Source organism: Apodemus sylvaticus, chromosome 14 (genome assembly GCF_947179515.1).
Source record: "Apodemus sylvaticus chromosome 14, mApoSyl1.1, whole genome shotgun sequence".
Taxonomy (NCBI): Eukaryota; Metazoa; Chordata; class Mammalia; order Rodentia; family Muridae; genus Apodemus; species Apodemus sylvaticus.
In genome coordinates, this window is record NC_067485.1 from 6,094,106 (window position 1) to 6,113,238 (window position 19,133).

At 37.0% G+C, this 19,133-nt stretch overlaps 1 protein-coding gene across 1 annotated transcript; it reads left to right on the forward strand.

The window, feature by feature from the left end:
• Window positions 1-6,869: 6,869 nt before the first annotated feature.
• Window positions 6,870-12,366, forward strand: LOC127664794 (cathepsin Q-like). Its single transcript, XM_052156971.1, has 8 exons — window positions 6,870-6,995; window positions 7,280-7,402; window positions 7,494-7,578; window positions 7,612-7,673; window positions 9,829-10,053; window positions 10,521-10,683; window positions 11,350-11,464; window positions 12,267-12,366. Exons 1-8 carry the CDS (start codon window positions 6,870-6,872, stop codon window positions 12,364-12,366), a joined length of 999 nt encoding a protein of 332 aa, XP_052012931.1.
• Window positions 12,367-19,133: the final 6,767 nt, after the last annotated feature.

Below are 19,133 nucleotides of genomic sequence, written 5' to 3' on the forward strand. Positions count from 1 at the left end.
CTAAGGCTTCTCCTGTTGACTATCTCTTTCCTGGTGATTGTATGTATCTCTTGGTGCTCAGAGAGTATATGACCCAAAGTCAGTTCATTGGTCTATGGAACACTGAGTGATAGTTCATCTGTTAAACTTTCCAAGCTAGAGTTCACTGTAATTGCCAAATTCAAAATCACTCTGATATCTCCATGTATTCTGACCATTATCTTCCTATAGCTAAATTATCCTTGTAAAGGAGTATTTTAACAGTATATGTGACAGTTTTCAGAATGGGTCTATACATTTGGAAGAGAGAAAAAAGTGGATGCCTCTAGGGATCAACAAGGAAATACAGATTATGTGAATTCAGTCTTCTATGTTTGGCCACATATATGGTATATGAGAATTATGTAAAATCTTCTAGTGCAGAAGAGGAAGAGAGAGTTCCTGTTATTTCCTCTTTCTCAGAGCCTTCTGTTCTGTATTTATCACTGTTTTAAAAATTATCTTTTTTACATTCCAGCCATTGCCTTCCAGTTTCCCTCTCATAGTTCCACATAGCATTCCCCTTGCCTCTAAGAGAATGCCGCTAAAATCCTCCACAAGTCATTCCCCTTCCCTAGGGCCTCATTTCACTCAAGATTAGTCACATCTTCCACTGAAGCCAGACTAGGCAGTCCTCTGCTACATATGTATCCAGAGCCTGGCAACAGCCTATGTATGCTACATTGTCGGTGGCTCAATCTCTGGGAGCTCACAAGGGTCTGGATTAGTTGACATTGCTGGTTTTCTATAGAGTTGTCCTCCCCTTCAGCTTCCTCAATCCTTTCCCCAATTCAAGCACAAGGTCAGTTCAGTGGTTGAGTGTACATAACTGCCATGGTCTCAATCATCTGCTATTAGGGCCTCTCTGAGGACAGCCATGCTAGGCTCAGTAATAGTACACCATAGCACAGTAATAATGTCAGGTCTTGGTGTTCCCCTATGAATTGTATCCAAAGTTTGGTTCAAGGATGCCACTAGACTTCCTTTCTGTCAGTCACATCTCCATTTTTTGCCAGTGCAGCTATTTTAAACAGAAACTACCGTGGGACAAATATTTTGACTGTGTGTTGGTAACCTGTACCCTCCACTTGAGGCCCTGTCTATCTACTGGAGGCAGACACTTTGAGTCTTCTCTCCCATTGTTGGGGATTTTGGCTAAGGTCACCGCCATTGGGTGCTGAGAGTCTCGCACCTCACAAGTCTCTAGTAGTTTCTATATTGACCCTCTGGGATTTTTTCCTGCCCCCTCCCCCATACCTAATTGATTATCCCTTTCTCCCACTCCCTCATATTCCCACTCAAATCACCTCCGTGTGTCCCATGATTACTTTGTTTCCCATTGTAAGTGTGATTGAAGCATCCTCATTTGGACCTGCCTGCATTTTAAACTGTGTATAGCTTGAATTCTAAATATTCTCAACTTATCCACTTATCTGTGGAAAGATACCATTAATGGCCTTTTGGATCTGGGTAACCTCACTCAGGATGATACTTTCTAGTTCCATCTATTTGTCTGTAAAATTCATGATGCCATCCTTTTTAATAGCTGGATGATATTGTACTGTGTAAATCAACCACATTTTCTTTATCCATTGTTCAGGTGAGAGACATTGGATTGTTTCCTGTTTCTGGTTATTACTAATAAAGTTGCTATTAACATAGCAGAGAAGCCACCTCCTGTGGACAGGCAAGATGCCCAGTGGATGGATAAAGACACAAAACTTTTGACCCAAAATATGTCCTGCCTAAAAGAAATGCAGGGACCATGACAGAGCAAAGACTGAAGGAATGGCTAACCAATAATCAGCCCAATATAAAACACATCCCATGGACATGAACCAGTCCCTAGTATTATTTGTGATATGTATGTGTTATGTATACAAACAGTAGCCTAGCTTAACTGCCCTCTTAGAAGTCCTATTCAGCTGTTGACTGATACAGATGCAGGTACCCAAATCCAAACATCTTACAGAACATTGGGACTCTTAGGGAGAGTTAAGGAAAGGAATTAAAGCCATGACGGGGATAGGTACACCATATAAAGACAAAATGTGTCAACTATCCTGGACCCCTGGGAGCTCTCAGAGACTGAGCTACCAACCAAAAAACATACACAGGCTGGAACAAGGCCACCTGCACATATGTTGTAGATATGCAGCTCAGTCTCCCTGGCTGCATTGTTTTTCCTCAGTGGGAGAGGATGCACATAATCTGACAGAGACTTGAGGTGCTTTGGCAATACCCAGGGAGGTCTTGTGCCCTCTCAGAGATGAAAGGGGGGGCATGGAGAATGGACTCTGGGCCCTTGGAGGGAGAGCAGCATTTAATATATAAATAAGTAAATATTAAAAGTCCATTGTTAAAATTTTCTAATACTCATGGTAATCTCTTAACAGTAACCACTGTAAAATCAATTAGAAGGCAGACCATATACTTATAGCATACTGTGGCCCAGAATGTACATTGCTATTCTAAGAGTGAGGAAAGGGAACATAGTGAGGAAATACTAGACCAAAACAAGGATGAAAATCAGCAGGGAAAACTCGAAATTCTACATCACCGTGTCTGATATCAAAGTATCTTAAAATCTCCAACTCCTTTCAACTTTGTTCACTTCAACACATCTCTCCCTTTCCCTCTCCCTTTTCCTCGCTGCTTCTCTCTTCCCCAACTCTCTCTCTCTCTCTCTCTCTCTCTCTCTCTCTCTCTCTCTCTCTCTCTCTCTCTTCCTTCCCTGGTTTCACACTGTGTTCAAAGATGTCCTCATCAGATATCCCATCTCCAACATCTTAGAGTTTCTTAAGAATCTAGACATCGCCTTCACAGCTACACACAACAGCCTATCTTGGCTTTCATGCAGGTACACCTCTGATATATATCTTGCATCAGTAGCCTTTCTTAGGCCTGAAGGAGATCATTTAACACCTTTCTTGTATGGTTTACTCTAAAAAATGAATGATGTAGGCAAAGCTGCCAACTTCTGCTTTCTGTGGAAAGAACATGTCCCCTTCATTCAAGAACTTTCTCATCAGCTTTCTGGGTTTTGGTGGTATCTTTTACAAGTAAACCTTACCTTTAATTCTTTTTCACAATTTGGAAGGTAAATGGATATGGCTTTTCCCTGAGGATACCACTGCTTTTAGTCCACGATCTTTAAACTTATTTTCTTGAACTGTAGATTTAGCTCCATTACAACTCCAGATGTTCCTTTCCTCCTGATGACACTACACTTAATTCATAGAATATGGATAGATCTGATTGTCAACTGGAAGCTTCCTTCCTAATAAATACTGCTCATGGTGCTATTCATGCTTTCAAATGAGAAAGGTAATCAATCATCCCACATAGCCACAAACTCTGAGATATAATGAGGAGTCTACTTTGTCATATACCTGACACTGTTAATGAAACAACCTGGGACAAGAATTAATAATCCCAGGAGAAAATAAATCTATTACTATTATTCTGCTAAAGAGCATAATGTCAACAGACTTCTTATGGTATATTGCTATAGACATATACATGAGTTTCTCAGCCATCATTAGAGAAACTTCTTCATGCAGCAGATGGCAATTAACACAGAGGCCTATATCTATACAATATGAAGAGTCATGGATACTTGGAGCACCTATATGAATGGGATGTCTTTATCCTACTCCTCACCACAAGGCTAGGGATCTATGAAGAAGAGGGGGTGGGGAAATAGTAAAGGTGAGAGGTGATGGATGACTTAAAAACTCATTTCCAAAACAGCATACAACAGATACACATGTAAAATCACAGAGACTGTTGCAGCATGCAGAAGACATAAACAGCTAAAATCAGACAAAAATTCCAAGATGAAGCAGATTGAACTGTGCAAAAGTCCCCAGCACTAATCAAAACATTATTTACACATGATAAATTCTTGGAGAGGGAAAGCCATATTACTGAAATGGAGTGAGACAAGATATATCCCAGTCTACAACAGAATGAATGATCACCAGTGGTTACTCATCATCAATAGATTCCACAAATTTAGTGGCCTTTTCTTTCCCTTTTTAGTAAATGAGGGAAAGACTATGATATAGTATTGGTAGTGAGAAACAGAGCATTGGGGAGGAGTTAAGAAATTGGAATGTATATGTTGAAAACACACTGTATGGAATTCACAAGTTAATTAAAATGTATGGAAAGGCTGAAGTAAGAAACAAGCAGAAGACAGACAGCACAAAGAGAGCTGTGGGCTATACAGTAAGAACTGATGTCTGTTATTGGTGCTCGTAATTTCTATAAAATGATTTATGTGATCCTTTAAAAAACAGTATTTAAACATCATTTATCATTGACTTAGACAGTCTAAGATTTTGTACCCTTTAGGACATTTAGGGTATAATGTAGAAAGATATCATGCATTTCTTTTCTGGTTTGAGAAAAGAACCAAATGCAATAATAAATGGATAAATCAAGTAGGGCATCTATGTGCCAAATATAATATTACAAACTGAGAATACGAAGTGAAAATATGACAGTCCTTATTGTGTAATAATATATTTTTTATATTTTATTAATAATATAATATATGGTCCCACTTTTTCAGACCGATGCAATGAAAACTACCTTTCCTCAGGACTCTTGTGAGGAAAACCTCTAAACCAAAAGCAGTAGCCAAATATCTACACTGACAAAGAGAAATGATGGGTGGTAAGGTAAGAGGATGGGCAGTCTAGGATTACTCTTCAGTGTCTAGAGCAAATTTAAAGAGGAAATACTTCTAAATATTTCTTTGTGGGGCTGTCAAACAATGGGTGTCCTCTTGTGGTAACCAGGATAGGTACTGAAAATTGCAAATGCAGATTTTTCTAGTTATCACAATATAGCCACAATGAAGAAGACAGGTAAGATGGTGCTTCTAGGTAATGATTCAATTTATTCTCCAGTGAATTTAATGAGACCAATAACAGTATTTTCAATCATACGTTGTAAAGCTCAAGCTTAAAATTCACTTTTGTCTTTGGCTGTCATGGTCTCTTAAGACTCTCATGAGATTCATTCATGTTACACCATGACACCAGGAAAAAAAAATCCCAGTCTCTGTAATCTCCAACTTTCCAATCATAGCTATGAACTAAACATGAAATAAAATATGATGAATAAGACCATGCAAGAGATGGCAATTAAAACATCCCATTATAACCATCAAGGTGCAACAACACATACATTATACAGGAAACACAATCATGGAAGCAAAAATATCCAGTATAGTATGATCCAACACCTACAGGATGGCTATCTACCTTTCATTTTTTTAAGAATTATCTCTTTTATGTATATGAGTACACTGTAACTGTCCTCAAGCACACCAAAAGAGGGCATTGGATCCCATTACAGATTGTTGTGAGCCACCATGTGCTTGCTTGGAAATGAACTCAGGACATCTGGAAGAGCAGTCAGTACTCTTAACCACACTGAGCTATCTCTCCTGTCTGACTATCTACCTTTCTTTGACAAGGTTCACAAATTCAGCTTCCTGCTCTTCACAGAGGTAGTCTACAACCATGACAAAGGGTCAATCAGATTAAATTTCAGAAGATGCCTGAAGTCCCAGTGCCAAGAGGCTTAATCTTGTCACCAACACAGCCAATCAAAATTAAGGCATGATTGAGGGCTGGGTCCAACCTCATAGATTTATAGCTTCAGATTTATAGCTTGAGTGAAGAGTTCCTGGGCCTGATCCTAGAAACTGACCATTCCTCTGAAGAGGTTGAACCCGTGGACTGATCTGAGGCTGTAGTGGATGTCATAGAAAGGTAAGGCCCTGCCTGTGAATGGCAGAACAGAAAGTGGACTTGGAAGGGAGCTTTGGGAAACTCCATGGAGAATCAAGCAGATCACAAAGAAGAAAAATCTAACCTAAGCATCACCAGCCCTCCTTGTAGGTAGAGAAGGTAAAGAAAAAATCAGGTCCCTTCTGGGTTTATGTTTGTATACGGTTGTGTTAACTAAATGTCTGATTCTGTCCAGAGAGTTGCAGCTGTTATTTTGAAGACATCACTAGCACATAACCTATCGATGTATCTGTTTCAATTTGCAGGCAAAGACACAGTAGCAGGTTATGTATACCTATCAGTTCTTAGGAGAAGTGTTGATCTAGAAATACAGCAATTACAGACTATAAAATCCCATTATTCACTTGCTATCATACTCCTCTTTTTCTCATGGTTTTGGCTTTCTATTGTTTTTTTTTTTTATGTGACATAATTCTTACATAAGTAGCTAGTGGGAATTTGGTTATTAAATTCCATGGGTTAGATGGAAATAATAGTGAATGATTCTTCCCACATCCTTTCTAGATGATATTTCAAAAAGTTTCACTACAGAAGAGAGGCTTAAAGATATGCCCACCAATTTCTATTTAAGAGAAGATTTAATTTTTTCTATTAAGTTTTATTTTCTACTAAAGGCATATGATGACATATAGCCTCGACTCTTGAATACATCTTGAAATTAAAGCCCAATACCATGACAGAACTTCTGCTTGGTAGAAATTATAAGTAATATTGTAAAACACTGGTTCCTCACTGTGCCTGTATAACTTTCTAAAACGTGATGGAGTACACCTAAAGTTTACAATGCAAGAATTCTGAGTACATGATTTTCATTTTGCATTGGATCTAATGACCAGAACTTTTGTGACTCAGTTAAAATATAACCTCAGTGTATTATACAATCTTTGGAAATGTATTTGAAGGAATAATGCACATTATTATATTAAGCATGGACAGCTTAATTTCTCAGGAATGAGTATGAAGACATTTTTAAAACATTGGTGTTATTATGTCTTCATTTTTCTTTCACATCCAGGTTGAGACATGACTCCTTCTGTCTTCCTGGTCATCCTGTTCTTGGGAGATGTATCAGGTGCTTCAGCATTTGATCACAGTTTGGATGTCGATTGGCAAGTGTGGAAGATGAAATATGAAAAATCATACACTCCGGTTGGTATCCAGGAAAATGTGCATAGGGTCCCCAGAGTAAAAGTGACTAGCTACATGAGAGATCATAGGTGCCCCACCACAGCCACCACCACCATTGATATTACCTAATAAAAGTTGTGAGCACAGAATGTTCAGATTCTCTTTTCCTTGATATGTGAAAGTGAGACCACAACATGGTAAGATCCCTTTTTTGACCTCCAGTCACCTGCAACAACAAGTCCTAAAGGTCAGCCTGTGCAGGACTTCAAATAGAATGAATTTTCTTACATTATATTCTCATCTAGGGGGAAGATGTAATGAAGAGAGCAGTATGGGAAGAAAATGTGAAGAGGATTAAACTGCACAACATGGAGAATTCCCTGGGGAAGAATACCTTCACCATGGAAATAAATGAATTTGCTGACATGGTGAGTGTGAGAAGGATCGTTTCACACTGTTTTATTGATTGCTTTACATAGAATCTTTCTTTAATAATCATTTATGCACTTTTCCTTGAAGACTGATGAAGAATTCAAGGACATGATAATTGGGTTTACATTGCCAGTTCACAACACTGGGAAAAGTCTCTGGAAACGTGCACTTGGTAGTCGTTTTCCTAACTCTTGGAATTGGCGAGATGCTTTGCCCAAATTTGTTGATTGGCGAAATGAAGGCTATGTGACTCCTGTGAGGAAACAGGTATTACATTGTCAAATGCCTTTCTTCTTCTTCTTCTTCTTCTTCTTCTTCTTCTTCTTCTTCTTCTTCTTCTTCTTCTTCTTCTTCTTCTTCTTCTTCTTCTTCTATTTGTCTTCTCCTACATCTCCTCCTCATTATTATTATTATTATTGCTGTTATTATTATTATTAATCTCCTCTTTTTCCTTTTTTTTTGTTTGTTTACTGGATAGCTTACTTTGCTTGAGACAGTTTTTCTTATTTTAAAAAACTTTGGTGTCCTGGAGCTCATTTGGAGACCAGGCTGGCCTTGAATCCACAGAGATCTGCCTGCCTCTGTCTTCCAAGTGCTGGGGTTATAGATATATACCACCATGTCAGGTTATGCCCATCTTTTTAAACAACATGAATGTCAAAGCAGGGCATGTCTATGTATTCAAATTGAATGTGGATGGAATTGCAATTTGCTTTTTTAAATAATATTTTTTCTTCTTTAAAATCTTTATACATTTTACAGTGTATATTGATCTTAGCAATCTGCCCCACATATTATCCAACTATTAGATTCTCCTCTCTCACTGTAGACTTTTTCATTGGAGAAATTATTTACATTTCAAGTTCTATACCCTTTCCCAGTTCCCCTGCTCTCAGATAGCCCCTATCCCATCCTCTCTCCCCCTACTTCTATAAGGGTGTTCCTTCATCCACAATACTCCCATCTCCCTGGCATCACTTCCCCATACACTGGGGCATCTATCTGGTCTGCATAGGATCAAGGACCTCTCCTCCCATTGATACCTGATAAGGCATTCCTCTGCTACATACACAGCTGGAGCCATGTGTACCTCTTAGTTGATGGCTTCGTCCCTGGGAGCTCTGCGCGGGGGGGGGGGGGGGGGGAGGCTCTGGTTGGTTGATATTGCTTTTCTGCCTATGAGGTTGCAAACTCCTTTAGCTCCTTTAGTCCTTTCTCTAGCTCCTTCATTGGTGACTCCATGCTCAGTCCAATGGTTGGCTGTGAGCATCTGCCTTTGTATTTGAAAGGCTCTGGCACAGCCTCTCAGGACACAGTCATATCAGGTTCCTTTCAGTAAGTATTCTTTGGCATCCACAATAGTATTGGGGTTTTGTGACAGTATATGGGATGAATCCCCAGGTGAGAGTCTCTAGATGGCCTTTCCTTCAGGCTCTGATCTGCACTTTATCTACATATTTGCTCCTGTGAGTATTTTGCTCCCCTTCTCGGAAGAAACGAAGCACATGCACTTTGGTCTTCTTTCTTGAGCTTCATGTGGTCTTTGAATTGTATCTTGAGTATTCAGAGCTTTGGGGCTAATAGTCACTTATCAGTGAGTGCATACAATGTGTGTTCTTTTGAGATTGGGTTACCTCACTCAGGATGATATTTTCTAGTTCCATCCATTTACCTAAGAATTTCATGAATTCATCATTCTCAATAGTTAAATAGTACTCCATTGTGCAAATATACAACATTTTCTGTATCTATTCCTCTATTTAGGGACATCTGGGTTCTTTCCACCTTCTGAATATTATAAATATTATAAAAGGCTGCTATGAACATAGTGGAGCATGTGTCCTTATTGCATGTTGGAGCATCTTCTGGGTATATGACCAGGAGTGGTGTAGCTGGGTCCTCAGGTAGTACTATGTCTAGTTTTCTGAGGAACAACCTTACTGATTTCTAGAATGGTTTTCCCAGCTTGAAATCCCACCAACAATGGAAGAGAGGTCTTCTTTCTCTACATCCTTACCAGCATCTGCTGTCACCTGAGTTTTTGATCTTAGCTATACTGGTTGCTGTGAGATGAAATTTCAGAGTTGTTTTGATTTGCATTTCCCTGATGACTAAGAATGTTGAACATTTCTTTAGGTGCTTCTAGTCATATTGCTGTCATTAATAACCCATAAAACAAATAATTCCTGCTCAGACGTTCATGTGTGTCTATGAGTGTGTGTGCATGTGTGTATGTATGTATATTTTAGTGTGTGTGTGCTGTAGTATGCACATACTGTTAGCATTAAAATCCCTTAGGAGACTGAGTACTCCTTCCTGAAGATCTATCAATTGCAAGTTCTGAATTTTTATTAAGTATTAGGCTGTCTGGGTTGTTTCTGAGTATTTGTTTATAGATGACCACATTTTCTTCTCTGCTTAGGGAAAATGTAATTCTTGTTGGGCTTTTCCTGTGACTGGTGCCATTGAGGGACAAATTTTCAAGAAAACAGGAAAACTGATCCCACTGAGTGTACAGAACCTAGTGGACTGTTCTAAACCTCAAGGCAACAGAGGCTGTCTTTGGGGTAATATGTACAATGCATTCCAGTATGTTTTACAAAATGGAGGTCTGGAGGCTGAAGCAACCTATCGTTATGAACGAAAAGTAAGTGGACTTCCTAAGTTCTCATTTCGGCTCAGCTTGTAATGAGTGACCATTAAAGAAATTATACATTATCTTCAGAACTCATATTACATGCTAGAACCTCTTTGTACACTATTAGTGTGGTTGTTATGTTTTGTTTGCATGAGTTTTTGATGTGATGATATCAGTATAGCGTTTTTTCCTTTTGTGCATATGAAGAATATGGAAACAGTTTCACAGATAATTCAGAACTCTGTGGCACTCAATTTCCTTGTAATTAGAAAAGAAGGACCTATCACTTGTTATTGAAGATAAAAGAACTTATTTTTAGTTCCTAAACATCCAGCAATATTTTACTTCCTGGGATTATTTTTAAAACTCCTTACTTGATCGTGTTCATTTGCAAAGTACAGAGTGCTATGGTTCTGACTCTTGCTTCCAGGCAGTAGGTGGAAGTAACTACATTTCTTTTTCTTTATCTTTTAAAGGATGGACTATGCAGGTACAATCCTAAGTATTCAGCTGCTAAAATCACAGGATTTGTGCCACTCCCAGAGAGTGAAGATGTCCTAATGGATGCTGTAGCAACTAAAGGGCCCATTGCTACTGGAATTCATGTTGTCCCTAAGAGTTTTAGGTTCTATTATGGAGGTTAGTATATTTCCTTCTATATATGAAGAAAAAAATGAGTGCCATTCCTATGCCATGACAAGTTCACCAACCACATGCTATATAAACCATATGATATGAATGAGTTTCTGGATTTTACTCATCACCATGCAATATTTCTAAGTACTGAATTTCACCTGATATGAACCTCCACATGAAACTTAATATATCATAATTAATAAAAATTTATTGTCTAAGTTTTCAACTCTTCTCACTTTAGTAGAAGTTTTATATATTTACAGAAATAAGTTATCTGAAATCATATCATAACAGAGCCTTTGAATTAAGCAATTTATATCCTGTAAGTTTAATTTGACATGAGATTCTAGTAATAAAAATAGACAATAGCAAAAGTCATCTTATATGCTTGTTGACCATGATTATGAACAAATATCATTACATTGAATTTCTTCAGTTTTTGGCGAAACCATGTAAATATATATATAAAACATGTAATATATGCATGCATATATATGTTGATATATATTACTGATAGGTATATATTCTTATGAACAATTCATAAACCTCACTATTCAATTGTAGTTTATATAATTTCAGGATCTTTGAAAATGCCTCCCTATTGATGGTGGCAGTACTCATCATCATGTAGCCTTTGTATCTCATGTCAGCATCCATTTTATTTATCAGGTGTTTATCATGAGCCAAATTGCACCAGTTCTGTGAATCATGCGGTTCTGGTGGTTGGCTATGGATTTGAGGGAAATGAAACAGATGGCGATAACTACTGGCTGATCAAGAACAGGTATAAACTGATGAATTTTTTTATTTAAAATTCTAGGGGCTAGAGAGATGGTTTAGTGATTAAGGGCCTGGATACCCTAACAGGGGATGCATGAAGAGATTAAATGTTGCAGTCAGTATTTTGATACACAGCTTAGAAATTTTTAACCAATTTAATTTGAACAAAGTTTATTCTTGTTTTTCCATGTACACGTGTGAGGTCTATTTGTCTTTCTGCATGTCTGCGTGCACATATGTGTGTGTGCAAGTGCCCCTGTGTAGAGCTCTGATTTTAACATCAGCTGTTTCTCAATCATTATTCAACTTCCATATTTAGGCAGGGTTTCTGGGTGATCTAGGAATTTATTGCTTACTCTAGCTATCCAGGTTGCTACATGCATACCCAGTGTCCATGTCCCCAAAACTTTATTATAGGCATGCAACAATATCAATCTGATTTAAAATTGTCCTTGAAGTTGATCTCCACTCATTAAACTCTGAGCTCCCCTTTAACTCTTAGGAACTTACTGCCAATATACTATTGTGAAATTTCCATTCTTCTACCTGGTTTCTAGGGTTTAAATGTCATGCCAGTGCCATTAATTATGTCACACATGAAACATGTTTTTAGTTGTGATGCATGTTTGGGAAGAAACCCACATTCTTTGCTGTAGTTTTCTCATCCTGTTTTAGGCATCTCTTGATAGTCAGTAATAGAGCTTTTGCTTTCTCTGATACTTGTTATGCTAGATTCTTGCCAGCAATTGTAATATGTCAATCATGTGTTATTATTTCTACTAATCGGAAAATATTATTTCTTTCAGCTGGGGTAGACGATGGGGATTGGGTGGTTATATGAAGATTGCCAAGGATAAGAACAACCACTGTGCAATTGCTTCATATGCCCAATACCCTACTGTTTGAGCAACCTGATGTTCACAAGGAATCATACAGCGTGAGACTATTTCCAGAACAGTGCCATCCACTCCAATGAACAGTCTTTGACACATGAGTATGTTAACCTCTTTGAGTCCCACAAAATCCACATTGTAATGTGAATTCTTGGAGATTTCAAATATTTGACATGAGCACTGTAACTTTTACCTTAACTAATGAATGCTCATTTTTCCTAAAGTAACTTTACTTTCAGTTTTAAAGATTGTGCAAATAAAATACCTTTAAAATGAAAAATTTAGGTACTTTTTGTGGTAAGAAATGCAATTCATCTTGAAGTTGGGATTGAGTGCTAATCTGGTATTCAGGAGAAAGGATGGATAGATCCTCTGCAATGGATGTTATCCTTCATAACTGTTGTTTGACAGCAGTTTGACTGCAGTTGCTGACTGTTTTTGATTACAAAGTTCTATATATCCACCAGAAATCCTTCCCTGAAATACTATATGCTAATTACTGAATTGGACATTTTTAGCTAACACAAAGTCACCCAGTATCAACTCATGGCCCCTCTGTGCAATGGGAAGTCACCATGTGCTACTGCTTTATGTTGGGCTGTGGCTATCCCTTCTCCATAACTTCAACCATGTATTAGGTTCCAAAAAGCCCAGCATAGTTACTACAGTATACTCTGATAAATTCATCAGAGCAGAAGCATAGACAAAGACTTTAAAATTGCCTCTAGGTGGAAGAGAAAAGGCAGAAGAGATGTACAGGCTTTTGAATGGGAATAGTGAGGAGACAAGATGTAGCTATTAGTGATCCCCAGTTTAGATAGTAAATCCACCAGGATTTGCCACCATAGAATTTCAATTTATATGACTTACAAGACTATAATTCTAGTTGTTACACCCAGTGATTGAGTTACCATTGTATGTGAACTACGTTTTTGTGGTGTTTTCCGTCATGAGACGGCTTGACTGGGGTCCAAAGAGAAAGGTACATTGGGTTTGCCAGAGTGCACGCCAAAATGCCAAGGGAATTTTGAAGCATGAGGCTGGGATGGTAGCAAGACTCAAGTGGTAACTTAGCAGCTGGGTGTAGTAATTTTGGAGCTCTGAGTCAGTTTCCATGAGATGAGAACAGGGTGCCAATGTTCATAAGTGTCTGTCTGGCCAGCCTACGGATGCCTGCAAGAGTAGTGTGGAATGGATTGAGTTTTAGTATTTCCCACAACAGGTAGCAAACCAACATGTTGGACAAGGATCCACTAGAAATTTAAGATTATTAACCTGAGAGTTGGAGTTTTGTTTTCTAAATGAGAGAAAAGTGATCCTGTGACTACACATGATGGCTCAAGCATGGAAACCTTGAAACAAAGAAAGAGGGATCTGAGATTCCCTGCTGTGGAAAGAGACAAGATGGCTGCTCTGAGTTAGAGAGTCAAAAAATGGAAGCTGCTTACATCTTGGGGGCAGATGTTGATTTACCTGTGAATTTATAAAATTGAGATTATTTGCTTTTAGCATAGAATTTTTTCTTGTGTGTCCAAATCACACACAAGATTTTGCCCATGGTTCAGAACCAGGATAAGGTAAATTACTCACTGACTCTGAGTAGTGAGGGTGGTAATAATTCCCTCCTAAGAACAGGTATTAATTAATAGAAGTCTATGTCTCCAGGTAGAGAGCATAACAGATAGATGGTATAATAGGATGGCTGTTCTAGGCAGAGAGCTTAACAAGTAAAAACTGCCTGCTTTCTATAGATAGATGGTTTTATTTTTAGTGAAAGTTTGAATTAATTGCTTAAAAATGGTGTATGTATGTATATATATGTATATATATATATATGATGCACATGTGTATATATATATATATATATATATATATATATATATATATATATATATGTGTGTGTGTGTGTGTGTGTGTGTGTGCGTGTGTGTGTGTGTGTGTGTGTGTGTATGTATGTATGTATGTATGTATACAAAGTCTTATAGGACATTCAAATTCTATCTAATGTGGGCTCCATGGGAATTTGGTGTTTAAATCCTGGTTTGACAAGATGCTTATATATAAGCAGGTATAGATAGAAGTGTGAATCAATTGTTTTAAAGATGGTATAAGGTCTGTAGGATAACTAACTCACAGTCTTTGAACATGGCTCCACCGGGATTTAGGGTTGGTGATCCTGACATGACAGATTAGGAAAAGGTCCCAAGAATAGGTTTTTACAATAAACAAGAGGTTTTTGTTTGGTTGGTTGGTTTTGTTTTGGTTTTTTTTTTTTTAAGGATAATAGGGAGAATGTATGAAAACAATTGTCTTAGGGAAGCTTTGAAGTCCTGCAGGATAGCTCATATTCTTTGAACTTGGGCTCCTCAGGAATTTGGGTTAATTTCTTAACATGACAAATAGAGAAAGCCTAAGAAATAGTCAAATACAGTATTTTAGTTTACTTCGTTTGTTTTGAATCATTTTAATTTTCAAAATGGGTATGATTTTGAATTTTGTTGTTTTATTATTCCTCTGGGAAAGGGATCAAAATAAAGGCTTTTCTGGTTACTGGCTCAAGGATATGTTGATTTGGGAGAAAGGTTTTACTTCGAATATTTAGAAAAGATGATTAGTGTCTATACAACTTCCAGAGTAATATGGATCAGATATGACAAAGGGAGAGCCCCTGGAGAACTAGATTCCAGAGAATCAAACAAAAAGTTATCTTGATGATACTAAAATTTTGTTTTGAGATTTGTATACTACAGAATATACAACCTTGGTAAGTCTCATCATTAGATATGCTGAACTGACCTGCTTTGAACTCTTGATCTCTTGAACTTTCAACCAGATACAGTCAGAACCCAGACACCAGAGACTAAAACAATTGTATTATAGTGGTCTTCTTAAGGACAACAAACTCCCCCATTTTCTCTACCCTTACCTCTCACCTTCAAATATATGTTAATACTCATATTCATCTTGAAGAAATTACAAAGACTAGTCATCCCAGTCCCCGAGCTTTGGGGATGGAGGTGGTTACTCTAAGGTTGACTCTCTGGGGAATTTAGAAATGGTCATAATTGGAACAGGAAGGAAATAAGTAGAATTGATTGTGTAGCCATAATCTCATTGGGTAGCAATCCTTACAATTGCTACTAAGTTGAAGTAATAATTTCTTATTTTGATAGAGAGTTCATTTTGATACAGAAGGTATCAAGGTTTTCTTTGGTATAAATTTTCTCTATTGATACAAAAATTTTAAAAGTGTAAGGGGTGGACCCAGGCCTGCTATAAATGCCAATACAAACTAATCTGAGATGCTTAAACCTGTGAATTAAGGGCCGGATAGTAAATTTTTGGCTCTGAGTTTGCTGTTAGGGGTTTTTCAAGATATTTAATTAGAAATAGCTGAGAGTATTTAAAGGACAATAGTCCAGATTATGTTACATAGATACTTGATTTTCAAAAACATCCGAAATCCACAGAATGTGATATTTGATGGCATTTGTTCACTTGTTGTTGAGGCATATCTGTTCCTAACAGCTCCCCATTCATAGGTTCAAAGAATCAGTTGAACATGTCTACCTCCAGGTGACATGGGACATTGTGGCTAGGTGGCCACTGGGCAGAAATTACCTATCTCTCCTGCAGACCTGTACTGTCCTCGAGAAGACACTCGTTACAGGATAGGACAGATTAGTTATGCCATGACAGAATAAGCTAGTCTTAATAATTCCTGTCTTTCAAGGTCTGTCAGACTATCCTGGGGCCAAAGACTGAAGACTGATGCTCCAACTTCCTGACTTACTGGGGCTGTATATGTAGGCAGCTGTCTCTCTAGTTTGTCTCAGTTTTGGAAGCTATGTTAGACTTTCTATATTATCAAATAGTATTGGTCGCTCTTGGCTTTCTGATGGTATTGAAAGATTATATGTAGTCTCATAGACAACCCAGGCTATTTACATTAAGTGACCATATTTGAAAAGACAGTTTTCAGATAGTATACAAGTTAAGCCAGGACATAAGTCTTTTAAATTAAAATAGATGACAATGTATTCTATTTAGTTGACAAAAATCATGAACTGGGTGTTAGGTCTATCTTGTACTTTATAAATTATAAGATGGTAATACTTACACCAAATTTATAACTGAGATAAAAGAGACTTTTTAATTTATTTATTTATTTATTTATTTATTTATTTATTTATTTATTTATTTATTTTTGCATCAGATGAAGACTAGCACATATATCCACAACTAGCCAATGTACAGGGAACTATTGATACCCAACAACAACTGATACATACACAACTCCTATACATTAGCACCAAGTGTCACCAAGGAAGAAGAAAGAGAAAAACATTTAAGAGTCAAAGAATCAGGTCAGGATATTTGCTGTGAGATTGTGTCTTCAATATACAATGAGGAAGCTACATTCTTGAGATCCCAGCAACACTGTTGCTGGAACAACACCTAAGTAATTGCAATACAAGTGGGCATTCCAAGGTAGAATTTGGAAAAACACACATAACTCTAGCTTTAGTTGAAGACCTACAAGAAAGTACTGGATACTGAAAGAGGAAGTACTAGGCTTCTTCAGGGACAGGCAACCTGATATATAACGTGATCTCAAGTTGCTAGCTCTGAACACATATTCATATGAACAAGACTAAATGCACTCAGAAAGTTGTGTGAGGGAATTCATCAGGTGTGTGTGTGTTTGCATGTGTGTGTGTGTGTGTGTGTGTGTTTGTGTGTGTGCAAAACAGCAATAGTTAAATTATGGTATGGACTCACTAATAAGTGGATATTAGCCTGGAAAACTGGAATACCCAAAACATAATCCACACATCAAATGAGGTACAAGAAGAACGGAGGAGTGGCCCCTGGTTCTGGAAAGACTAAGTGCAGCAGTATAAGGCAAAACCAGAACAGGGAATTGGGAAGGGGTGGGTGGGAAAACAGAGGGAGGGAAGGGGGCCAGAAAAGGGGAAATCATTTGAAATGTAAATAAAAAATGAATCGAGTAAAATAAAATAAAATAAAATAAAAAACACTCAGTTTTATCAGAAAAAAAAGTCAAAAATATGAGATGGAGGTAAGGACATGGGAGAGCTACAAAAAGGTTAAGGAATGGTAAAAATATGTAAATACAATATTCATGTATAAAATTCTCAAATTAAAAAATAAAAATTTTAATAAAAATAATTTTAAAAATTAAAAAGAAAATTAGTGAAAATATTCCAAAGTGTATGTGCAACATAATTTACATTTTCTTCTTGCACTTGTGCCTAAATGCCACTTTGCCAATAAACGTTTCTTCATTACACTTTTAATATGTAGCATCCTCTTTAGTGAATACCATTCACTCACCTGGGTTATATTGCTCTTCACTGAATTTACCACGTGTCAACATTTATTTTTTACATTTTGATATTTTATTATTCACCTTCTCACACTAGAAAATAAGTTCCATTAAAGAAAATATTTGTGGCTGATTTTTATACTGCTTCATTTCAAGTTACTAGGAAGAGTAGCATTTGACCTGCTGCAGGTGAATGTTGAATTTTTTTCTTTATTGAAAAGGGAAGTAAAAACACTTTATGATAAAATTAAATATTAAAATTAAATTAAATATTTTACATTGAAAATATTTCAGATAAACACATTAAAATTGACAATAATCATGGAAAATTAAAGAGTAAAGTGGTAGATATATAAAACACTGCTAAATTAATTGAAATATGGAATAGAAACACTTTATGATAAAATTGAAGATTTACATGAAAAGTATTTCTGATAAAAAGTCTTTTAATTGTACAGAAATGAGAAAATGTTGGAGTTAGCCCTGGTGATGTTTGTATTTTGATGCTAATTCAGTTTCTCCAAGAGGGGCTACCTGAGACAAGATGTGAATCTCATACTCAGGACTTTATGTGACTCTTCTAATGAATAAAAAACCAATAAATGGCCAATAAGTGGGAATTCCAGATCACAGAGTGGAAGAGGCAGGAGAGAGGGATAGGCTTTTGAATGGGTACAGTAGGAGGACAAGATTTACCTACTAGTGATCCCCGGTTTAGATGGTGAATCTGCCAGGATTCGCCACCAGAGGATTTAGATTTATATGGCTTAATTTATATGGCTTATAAAATTAGAATTCTAGATGTTGCACCCAGAGATTGAGTTACCATTGATTCCGAAAAAACAATAGACTCTATACCTGTTATAGAACCCCTTATAGGAGAAATGAAGGAATAAATGAAGACAGAAAAAGCAAAGGAAATGAATCAAACAGTTCAACACTTAAGGACAGAAATAGAATCTAAAAGAAATCTCAACTGAACAAATTCTGGAAATGAAAACTAAGTATTTTAACATGAACTTCAACGGAAATCTCACCAATAAAATATTAAGGAGGGAAGAAAAGTCTTTTTTTATTAAATTATTTTGTTTGCTTACATTTAGCAAGATTTCAAAGCAAGAATTAATGCAAGTACTCCAAAAATTATACTACAAAATAGAAACAGAAGGAATATTGCTACTTCGTTTTCTGAGGTCATAATTACCCTGAAAGATAAACAATATAAAAATTCTAGAAAGAAAAATTGATATACCAATTTCCTTTATAAACATAGAGGCAAAACTCTTGCAAACCAAATCAAAGAATGACATGCAGGGCTGTTTCAGCAGATATAAATCACTAAGTGTGATCCACCATATAAACAAACTGAAAGAAAAAAAGCCATGTGACCATTAAATACGGAAAGAGCTTTGAAAATAGTACAACACCTT